This window comes from Octopus bimaculoides, chromosome 5 (assembly GCF_001194135.2).
Source record: "Octopus bimaculoides isolate UCB-OBI-ISO-001 chromosome 5, ASM119413v2, whole genome shotgun sequence".
Classification (NCBI taxonomy): domain Eukaryota; kingdom Metazoa; phylum Mollusca; class Cephalopoda; order Octopoda; family Octopodidae; genus Octopus; species Octopus bimaculoides.
Window position 1 is genome coordinate 2,581,435 of NC_068985.1, and position 12,076 is coordinate 2,593,510.

Here is a 12,076-nt window from a genome sequence, read left to right on the forward strand (position 1 = left end):
CACCTCAAAATCATATTTAAAGGGAAACAAAATCAGGATTCCTTTTGCCTACATATAAAAAAAACTCTTTCATATTATTATTAAACTTTATTAACATTTTATGGATGAATATCAAAAGTTGTAGCAATAAATTAAGTTATAAACTAGACTGAAACATATCTAGGCAGGCTTTTTACAAAAATACTTATTTCTTTATTGCCCACAAGGGGGCTAAACACAGAGGGGACAAACAGGGACAGACAAAGGGATTAAGTTGATTACATCGACCCCAGTGCGTAACTGATACTTATTTAATCGCCCCGAAAGGATGAAAGGCAAAGTCGACCTTGGTGGAATTTGAACTCAGAATGTAATGGCAGACAAAGTACTGTTAAGCATTTCACCCGGCACGCTAATGATTCTGCCAGCTCGCTGCCCTTATGCAGTGAAAATATTCTTTTCTACTCTAGGCACAAGGCCCAAAATTTTGGGGGAGGGGGCCAGTCGATTAGATCAACCCCAGTACATAACTGGTACTTAATTTATCGACCCCGAAAGGATGAAAGGCAAAGTTGACTTTGGTGGAATTTGAACTCAGAACATAAAGACAGACGAAATACCACCAAGCATTTCGCCCGGTGTGCTAATGTTTCTGCCAGCTCGGTGCCCTAAGGCTGTTTACAAAAATATTGACAATAGAAAGTTGTCGATATAACTAAGTACCAGAGATTTAGTGAGGGGCTCTACCATGCATTTGAAGAAACACTACTCACTACATTTACAACAATATTTAGTTTGTTTTTCTGCTACATTTTCAAGAACATTATTTAGACCATGGCTCACATTCTCATATTTACAATAACAGCATTTACTCAGCTATTCTACTAGATTTCTCTCACATTATTACTTCTACGAACAACAAACAAAATCATAATGTTAGTTGGATTCTTAATTGATATTATTAAAAACATAACATGGTGTCTGCAAGAGACAAAAAAGACAAGAACAAAAAAAAATTTTGTTGTCAACAAACATTAGGAATGATGTACCTCACTTGAATAGTTTTTAAATCAATACGTTCTATATTATAAAACTCCCTCAACACGAGTAGTAGAAATGATCACTAAGTCCTCAAGTGCACACTCTCCTTGCAACAATCAAATAATAATAATGATAATAATGATAAATAAAATACAATAAACAATAACAAAGAAACACTATTTGCAAAAGAGAGTAAAGCAACAGCCATGTCGAAATGCAAGAAATTGTCTCTTACCCACAAATACTGCCAGAGAAAACTGCAGAACTATTAAAAGAAATGCATATATGGCCTGAGAAGGGATGGAACTAGAAAAGAGACTTCTGTCAAACTTAATGTATTTTCTTAGATGAAGAGGGGTGAATTAAGGGGAAACAAATGCTAGATTTTCTTTAATTTGCAATTTCACATCAGTCCTAAATTGAACATAAAAAAAAACAACAAAAAGAAAAACAAAATGTAAAATAAAATAGAAAGCATTTAAATTCAATGCTTTAAACAGAAATCATTTGAAGTAAAAATAAAAGAGATGTTATATCGGAGAAGATAGATATAAGCAAAGCTTAAATGAATTAGTTTATGATTATAAACTTGAACACAAGATGCTTGCCCTCACTTCTAATCTACTCACAAAGCATTAAGCTCACTGCAAATTCTCACTGGCAGCATAAAATCAGCTTGTACTACTGTTTTTTTTTTTTTTCTAATAAGTATTTTTGTATAATATGCTAATTATTGAATTGAATTGATATTAATATAATTTGCATATGTATGTATACATCTATCTGTCTATCTGTCTATCTATATGATACACACGTGCATACAATAGCCTGCTTATATAAAGAAAAGTTAGTTGACAACATTTATGAAGCAGTTCCTTACACATGTTCCTTACCCTGGTTCCATATTTGTCAGAATTACAAAATTATAAAAATCAAACCTATCACAGATAGAAAATTTTGTGAAAAGAAGAAGAATCAATTTTCAATGTTCTTTCATTTTACAAAAATTCATTTTAAAGGAAATTATGAAAAACACACCCAAAAGAAGGATATTTTGGCAAAATACTGTCCACCATTAGGCATTTCTTCTGTTCTTGTTTTGTACATTTATTTTACACAGGATTTTACCATAAATATTCCAGAACAGGTTACTTGTGTTGGTGCCAGGTCAGGGATTTCAAAGGTCCACCGATGATACAACCAAATTCTGTAAGTTGTTTCTCACTAAAAAAATCGGCAAGGAAAAAAGAGAAAAACAATAAATAATAACACCCACAACAACAACAACAACAACAACAACAACAACAATAATCTTTTCTTCTATAGGCACAAGGCCTGAAATTGGAGGGGGGGGAGTTGCTTATATTGACCCTAGTATTTCACTGGTACTTAATTTATTGACCCTAAAAGGATGAAAGGCAAAGTCAAACTCGGTGGAATCTGAACTCTGAATGCAAAGATGGACAAAACGCTGCTAAGCATTTTGTCTGGCATTCTAACCATTCTGCCAGCTTCCTGCCTTAAATAAAAAAAATAAAAAAAAAATAATAATAATAATAATAATAATCCTTTCTACTAAAGGCCAGAAATGTTGGTGGAGAGGATGAGTCAACTACATTGACCTCAGTGTTTCACTGGTCCTTAATTTATTGACCTCCAAAAGGATGAAAGGCAAAGTCGGCCTTGGCAGAATTTCAACTCAGAACCAAAAGACAGACGAAATGCTGCAAGCATTTTCCCTGGGGCGAATGATTCTACCAGCAGAGGCTGCCTTAAAAACAATAACAACAACAATAATAGTAATAATGGTTTCAAATTTTAGCACAAGGCCAGTAGTTTTGAGGCAGTGAGTAAGTTGATTAAATTGACCCCAGTATTCAACTGGTACTTATTTCATTTAAACCTCCTTTTGAGATTTAAATTTGACTTTGGCAGAATTTGAACTCATTTACAGACAAAATACTGCTAAGCACTTTTCCAAGCATGCTAACAATTGTACCAGATCACCACATTGATAACATTAAATGATGATGATGATGATGATGATGATTGTTGCATCAGTAAGCCACAAACTGTGTGCAGTGGGGGAAAGGTATAGTGGTCAGTTTTTCAAGGAGGAGAATTTGGCAGATTTATTAAAGGCCAAATAATAGAATCATCATCATCATCCTTGTTTAACGTCTGCTTTCCATGCTGGCATGGGTTGTACGGTTTGACTGAGGGCTGGTGAGCGAGAAGGCTGCACCAGGCTCCTTTGTGCTATTTATTCTGGATCAGAGTTCGAATCCTATCAAGATCAAACCTTGCCTTTTATCTTTTCAGGTTTGATAAATAAGGCAGTGAATCAACAGAACTTTAAGAGGGATTCTATGAGCTGCCTTTACAATAGCAATCCTTTGCATTCAGATTTTGCCATCCCCTGATAGAAAGCTGGGTTTTAGGGACCCAGTTAATGGAGATAGGCCTCCTATTGTCAGAGGGGTAACGAGTTGATTGGAGCAACATTTTGGTCAGATCAATAGCCATGAAACTTATAAGGTAGAGTCAGCTGGCAGAATTGTTAGCCTGCCAGGTAAAAAATGCTTAGCAGTATTCCATCATCCAACCTTATATGTTCTGAGTTCAAATCCTACCAAAGTTGATTTTGCTTGTTATCGTGTTAGGGTTGATAAAATAAGGACCGGGCAAACACCAGGGTTTGATGTAATCAACTATCCTGATCCCCCAACATTTCAGGCCATGTGCTTATGATAGAAAGGGACATTCATGAAACCCTGTACTGAAGTCAATTAAATACTACAACAGAGAGAGAGAGGAAAAAAGAACAAAAAAAAAAAACATGGAGTCAGTCTATTTGTTGAGAATGTTTTACTGGCCTCCTTTCATGAATGCAAAGTAAATTTGGTTCTGGGCCCCTGCTCTTTTGTTTCTAACCAATTCTTTGATCCCACTTCAGTACTAATTACAACAATAACAACAATGTGGCATTTAATTTTAATTGGACAGCTAACTGTGATCTTTGTTTTAAAGAGCATCAAATGATTTTCTGGAAAGGCATAAATATCACAACACATGACTATCTTGTTGCTATACACCTAAGAATGGCAACTAGAAGCAGAAAGAGAGGCCAACCATTTTCAACCGTTAGGGCATAAATCCATGACTGGATGCATGGTTTTAGTTAGCTATTTGCTCTTCACCCTGCCCCAAACTACTATTGCTAGTCTTTCTTTAAAAAAATCTCTGTACCTAATTAAGAAATCACCAACACCACAACTACTACTACTACTACCACCACCACCACCACCACACTGCCACCATTGAACAAATTGAAATTATGTGAAAATGACTCATTCTTCAAGCATTAGTAGATTACTACAAACATTATTTCTTGTAGAAATTATGTAAATTGTATTTTCAAATGATACTGTTTAACTATATTTTGTTGTGTTACAATATAGTGTTTTTTTTCTTTGACACTCTTGACACTTAAAAAAAAACAACAAAAACAAACAACAATAAGAAAACAAACAAAGCAGCCTGTTTGTGTTTCAATAGAATGAAAAATGACTATTAACATTTCAAATCTGATTTATTCTGTACAGAAGCAAAATTAATAAATAAAGTAAAGACAAGTTGGTAGGGTGGTGGTGACAAAAAAAAAAAAAAAGACTACGAAAGAAAACGGCATACATTAAAACAATCAACAGCAAAAGAAACACACACACACACACAATCCTGATATATTAAATATGTGTCTTGCTTGTTTATTTCTTCTTATAAAAGATTTCATATAAAATTTTTTAAAAATAGTTTGAAGAAGATTGATGAAATATCATTGAATGTGTTTCCGTTGTAGACTCATTGCAGAATTTGCAGCCTAATCGACAGGAAATTGAGCTTTTGTCGCACTGCTCAACTGAAGATATTGCTTTTGGAAGACTCATTGTTTAAATAGTACTATGAGTCTTGGTGGTGAGTATGTCAGAAAATATAGGGCTTACTGTTGGTTGCTATGTAACGTTGCATTCATTTGTCTAACAACAGGATTAAGACTAATTGTAGCAGTTGTGGGTTGTTTTTTAGCCACAGGCTCAGCCTCAGGAGCAGATCTATTCTCAAAGTGTACCAGCAATGGCAGCCAAGGGTTCTGCATATCATGGACTACACTGTCCGGTGTAACACTTTTTTAACCTTCATTATGATTATACACGGCTGTTGCCAATCTCCAGAATATTTTATTAAATCAGGATTAGATTGAAAATAATTTAAGTGAAAGTGTCTGAGTCATTTCTAAAATCTCACTTTTATGCTTGAATTCTTCTTTGATCTCAGTTCAAAATTTGAGGTGTGGGGTGTGCTTTGTTGAATATCTGGTTAAAGAAACTATTTTCTTTATTCTTGTTTCAATGATTACATTGTAGAGGGTCAAAGAAGGATGTTTTGTTGCTATTTCTAGCAGGTTACATTAAGATTCCCTCATTAGCTCATCTCTAACTGTCAGTATGTAAGATAGACAGACATAATGATAATGATTGTTCCATTATGCTTGGAGATGAGATTGAGGGTATGTTCCTGTTTAGTCAGCTCTCTACAGATAATCTGTAGAACATTGTTAAGCAGAAGCTTACACATTAACGCCACCAATGCTTCTCAGTTAAGATAAGCATATACTACTAGTCCCTTGAATATTGGACAGAGCCTCACACTAAAGTGAGCTCCAGTGTATAGACAAGCCCTTCATACATCAGATCATCATCATCATCATTTAACGTCCGCTTTCCATGCTGGCATGGGTTGCACAGTTTGACTGAGGACTGGTAAGCCAAAAGGCTGCACCAGGCTCCAATCTGATCTGGCAAGGTTTCTACAGCTGGATGCCCTTCCTAATGCCAACCACTCTGAGATATTTATAAATGTGGTGTGCAAAGAGGCTCCTTTTATATGTGATTTGTTACATATAAAACATTTACTCTCAACATAAGCTTCTACCAGTAAGTTGCAGAAAACAAGGATACAGTTAAACTAAAAAAGGTGACAGTGCTAAGCAGTGATGTGTATAAAATACAAATTCGTTACCAGCTCAAATATGCTTCAGGCATATTCAAACCTGTAAGAAAGTCATTCGCTGGATTTTGTCAAGAAGAAAATTTCTCAGTGAAGACAGAAATTTTCTTCTTGACAAAATACAGAAAATGGTTTTCTAATGGGTCTGAATATGCCTCAAGCATATTTGAGCTGGTCACAAGTTTGTATAGTTAATCACATACTACTAGACTATATGACAAAGACCATTTAAAAAAAAAAACAATGTACCATCAGCATCATAACTTTATATAATATTGTTTTGTTTTTCTTCTAGTGTTATAACAAATTGGTTTTAAAACTTAAATATTACAAAAATCAAAACTAACAATATATTTGAGTTCTTCCAATAAAAATATTATTTCAAAATTTTGATTTGTTTATATTTCCCATTAACAGTAAGTTTTGTGGTTTTAATTCAAGTATTTTGAAGTTTTTAATAATTTTCCCCAACCATGAAAATCTCCAGACAATCTAGAGGGAAAGATCCAACTAGCTTTTGATGAAAGGCCAACAAATACTGTCACTAAACTATCAAAAACATGGAACTGGTAAATCTAGCCAATAAGCAATGTCAGAATATACAGTTTATACAAAGGAATATGATTAATTTGCAATGATTTGTGGGAATTTTTAGAAAGAGGCTATTTTCCTATTCTCTTGTCAAGCAACAGTCATTTATATAATGTCTGCCTCATATATATAGCAAGTTCACTAAGACCTTATGAAATTCTCTTTCATCCACCAAATTCTCCAGTTGCCATTGCTGTTTTGGGTAATATTATCAGTCACTTAGAAACTTTCCAACATATTGTCTCTAATCTGGTTTCCTCTACTGAAATTACCCAGGAACCAAATGCTATCACAGTATGTAATTTTATTCCAATATATTACTGAAATATGTCTCCCTGCTGTCAATTTCCAACTTGCTGTATGTCATTAGATTTAGTAGAGGAATCAGGAAAATATTGTTGCCACTGTCACATACTCAATCTTCTCTTAATGACTCTTAAAGCTCTTTAATGTATTGCATGCAGTGCACTAATAGCAGCAAGCATAAGCTAATACATCTGGGGCTGTGATCATTGTATATAACTGCATATATTTGTCTGTTTTAGTGTTAGTACAGGAGAACTGTCTAGTGTTAGGACAGTGAAGCTCTTAGGCATACTAGAGTATCAAATATAGTTACCCTAAATGTTAGTGTATCTTGTGGGGCTATAGAATTTAGTAATAGGTGAGTAAGAGAGAAAGAGGGGACTTTTCTATTCTCCCATAAAATGTTTTAATTCTTGGTCTTATAAACAAACCATGAAATAACAGTTTCTAGCTACCTTAGAATTCCAGAATTCTTCTTAAGATTGCATGTTCGGTTGCAAAGTGAATGGAATGAGAAGTTCAACCAGAATACAGTCTGGCATCATAATCTAATATACAACTTTACTATAAATGTATACAGACATTTAATCAGATAACTGGAGGTTCGATATTTTTTAGAGCAGAGTCAAGCCAGAGGTTCCATAACAGCATTAATGCATCTAAGAAACAAGCTACATGTCTTTTCCTTGGGCCATGGTGACTTGTCAAGGTATGAGGTGTGTGTAGCCGAGGAGGTGGATGGGTGAGTGGGAGATACGTTAAATGAAATGCAGAGAGGAAATATTGATTGCAGTCGTAGACATGCAAGAAGTGTTCAATACAAAATGCACAAAAGAAGTATTCTATATAATTGTAGTTTAGCTCAAGGCTAATCCTGATCAAGCAGACCTATGATCCAAGGTACTCCATCCATAACCATTTTGTCTTTTATTTAAATACAGTGTATCTAGGATCATACTATCTTATGAATCCTTTGTGAAGTTACCCTGTAATTTGAGAAATATCTGCTTGCTATTTCGAGCAGAGTAAATAACCATATACAGGCCTCCTTCTTGACTTGTGTTTAATACAGTAATTAAATGTGGAAGAAATATTGCAATTTGGTGGTTAGATGTGTTGTCGAGTCAGACACGCAGCAAGTGGGGGAGGCAGGAAGTACAAGTTAGCAAGAGCCAAGAGTTCAAATCTAACTTCAAGCACTAGACTGAGCACCAAGGCAGTGTCCTTTAGTATCAATGACACAGAAAAGGACTAAAAGGTGAAGAAATTTCCTTCATTAAAGAACATAAGTTTCCATAAAACACACTTATAGCTGCACTGCTATATCACAGAGTGTATGTTCTAACATGTCATAGAAATTATTAAGTTTCTAAAATTGTATGATCTATTAACAACATGATTTGAAAAAGAGTGGGCTTTTTTTTATAAATAATTTTGAATAATATTTTTTAAATGCAGTTTTTAATGGTTCTCACTAAAAATTACAAATTATTAGGAGAAACCATAAAAATAAAACTTTTATATTACATAATTTTAGTTCATTAAGATCAAAAGATATCAATGGTTTCTCTCTCTCATTTATTCTCTTCATAAACATCTACACAAAAGCTAACATGCTTTTAGAAGCAAGTATATATTCACTGAAAAAACACATACATTAATGGTCTGTGAAATAGCATGTGACTAAACAGTGTGTGCTATTTCCTGGATAGAATAAATAAATTCTGTTGCCTAAATGTCATAATTATTTCAAGAAGAAAGAAAAAAAAAAGACTTAGAAATAACAGCTTGATCAGCTGCTGTGTCTACTTTCTACTGACCGTATGGTTAGGAGTTCAAACATGCTTACAGCTACTATCTTATGCTAAGTGAGATGTGACATTCTTTGATTCAATACAGGGTGACAGTGCCGAGCAGTGATGCATATAAATATAAACTGTTTAAACTTGCTTGAGGCACATTTGAATTCATAAGAAGGCCATTCACTGTGTTTTGTGATGGGGAAAATTTCTTGCTGTTGACAGAAATTTTCTCCATGACAAAACACAAAGAATGGCCTTCTGACATGTTTGAATGTGCCTTGAGCATATTTAAACAGGTAACAAGTTTATCTTTGATTCAATATTTTAATTAGTTTAGCTTGAAAATTTGCTTAATGACCAGCCCTAATAATACAAAAATTAAAAACTAAACTGTTCAGGCTATGGTTGGCTTGTAACAGTAGGTGAAAGCAATAAAATTGTAAGAAATAAATGAAGAAAAAAATATATAAAAAGTAAATAAAGTCATAGTCGTGGCCAATGCCAGTGTTACATAAATGGCATCCATGCCAGTGCTTGGTGGCCTTTTATCTATCTTTATGTTTTGAGTTCAAGTTCCAATGAGGGTTAACTTTACTGTCAACCATTTTGGCGATCAATAAAATAAGTACCAGTGGAGTACTGGGGTCGATATATCTGACTTACTTCCTCCTCTGAAATTGATAGCCTTGTGCCAAAATTTGAAACCAATACTATGCCAAATTATTTCCATATTTTTATATTTGTCTATCTGCTGTCCCCTATGTATCTGTATATATATAAAAAGCAGGATGTGTGTGTGTGTGTATACGTGAAAGTAATTTATGCACGTCCACAAATTAGCAGGCATGTCATTCCAATTTTAGGAGGACATTCGTCATGACCCTAGGTGTACCTTCGTCAGCTTATTTTTCCTAGAGGCACCAGCAAATAGTGGTAAAAATAAATTTTCAACCAAAACTTTTAACAATTTTCAAGTCGGCGAATTCCACCATTATTTACAACAGGAGTTAAGTCCCCTTTTAACAATGAGTAAGTTTTTGTTGAGACTTTTGCTTTTTTTTTTCCATCAAGGAAAAAAGTGTTTGTCAATATACAGGCAACATACACACACACACAAGTATGCATACAAAAAAACATGTATGCTATTGGTGTACGTACGCGTGTGTATGTGTGTGTGTGTGTGTGTATATATATATATATACATACACTTAAGACTTAGTTGTGATCTGAACGTAACCGCTTCTGAGGATTGGGAGCCCTTTTGGGCATTCTAATTTCCTTGCTAGAAGAGTTCCCAACCCATGCGCTCCCGTCGTGACACTGATTCTGCAGAACTGGATTGGGTGTGAAAACCAACTTTAAATTATAAATATAGATGTTTTTGAATCAGCAATGTTGTGTTCAGTTAAGTCGTATTTGGGTTGAAAAATTGTTTAAACTGATTCCTTATGGGGTTTTCCATTCAATCAGGATAAAAAAAAATTTGATAAACAGATTCCTTATAGGATTTCTCAATAAAATTGGCTACACCCCATTTTCAACCATGACTTTTACCAAATTATAGCCAGGCAATACTGCTAGTTTCATATAAAATAAAATATTTTAAACAATTGCAGCGTGAAAGGTGTTTATAAGCTATTTAAGAAACACACAAAAACCGTTAGATTCACTTCAACATTTAAATTTAATTTGTCAAAATATTTTCGTCGCTTTGAGACCACGACCTGTTCACTGACAAAATTCTGTGCTGCATCTCGGAATTTTGTCAGTGAACAGGTCGCAGTCTCAAAATGACGAAAATATTTTGACACAAATGAAATTTAAATGTTGAAGTGAATCTAACGGTTTTTGTGTGTTTTTAAATGGCTTATAAGCACCTTCCACGCTGCAATTGTTTTCGTTCCAGCACACGATCTCAGATCAGGTCACTTGCTATGCAAGTACATCTCCGTAAAAATATTTTAATATTTTGAAATTTAATCTGCACATCATCTCCATTGCATGTTTGTCTGCTTTCTTAATATTTACGCACAGACATGAATTTAGCCCCTATTTAATGCGTTCAAATTGATTTAACCTTTGAATAATGGCCCAGAATGTCATGTTATCAGTTGAACTGAAGTCTAATTACAATAATGCTTCAAAACTGATGGTGGATACGGTGAAGAATAGAGATTTATAGAACATGGAGTAAAGCTATGATTTCATTTCACAAATGACAATGAATAGGAGAAAATAGAATGTCCCCTCCCCAGCTGATATAAAATCTAACAATTAACTAAAGATTGAATTTACCAGAGAAGTGCTGCCAAAGTCATTGCTGTCTCTAATTGGAAGAAGCTATAGAAATTTCCTCAGGGCAGAGACTCATACACCAGCAGAAAAAGACCAAACCTATGAATAATGCATGATGAATCAACAAGCAAAAGATGGTACTGATAACTTCCCCTACTTTCTAATAGCACATATTAACAATTATTTAAAGTATAATCACTCGACAAGAAATGTGTCTTGTATCTAGAAACCCATCAGTTTATTTTTATCACAAAATCAAACTGTGTAAAGGATAGGGAAGCTATCCCTTGACTAAATATTTGACTTGTTCTGCCAGAATTGTCGCCATACTGTCTGAATGATTTTTTCTCTATCTGTTGTGGATTTCTGGAAGGAAAGCATGTAAACGCTTGTAAGCTTCATTAAATTGTTTCTGTCTCACAACGAAGGCCTTTCTCTTCCGCTAAGTCTCCAGCTGATAGAATTGATGAAGGAATGGAGAGTAGAGAAAGAATTCAAAATGTGTGGAACATTAAATATTAAAGCAGAAGAAAACAACTTGTTGAATATAGGAAGGTTTGTTTAAAAAACAGGAAAAGAATTGAAAGTAAAAAAGACTGATAAAACAGTTAATTATTCAAAGAATGGAAATATTAAACCTCTAAAAATGTTAATTTCTTCAAGACCAGTGATAAGTGAGTTGATTATAGTTTTTTGATATGATTCCAGTATACACTGGTACTTCTCTCAACATCTCTTTCTTTTGGCAATGACCAGGCCAAGCAGAGACAGAAGGGACAGGTGAGCCAGCCGATATAGATGTATGGTTTTGAGAGAATCTTTTCTTACCAATTAGAAACAAAGGAAGAATCTTTAATAGGAAATTACCATTTTCATAAAAAAATTTAATTCTTTAATTCTGTTATGTTTCATCAAAGTATACCATATGTGTGCGTAGAGGTATATATATATATATATATATATATATATATATATATATATATATATATATATAT

General features: G+C 34.1%; 1 protein-coding gene across 1 annotated transcript in view; it reads right to left on the reverse strand.

The window, feature by feature from the left end:
* Positions 1–123: 123 nt before the first annotated feature.
* Positions 124–12,076, reverse strand: part of LOC106867829 (serine/threonine-protein kinase greatwall) — a 420,959-nt gene continuing 409,006 nt past the window's right edge. The window contains exon 10 of the mRNA XM_052968117.1: positions 124–2,244. Within this exon, the coding sequence (XP_052824077.1) occupies positions 2,198–2,244 (47 nt within the window). The 3' untranslated portion in view covers positions 124–2,197. The remainder of the gene's footprint in view (positions 2,245–12,076) is intronic.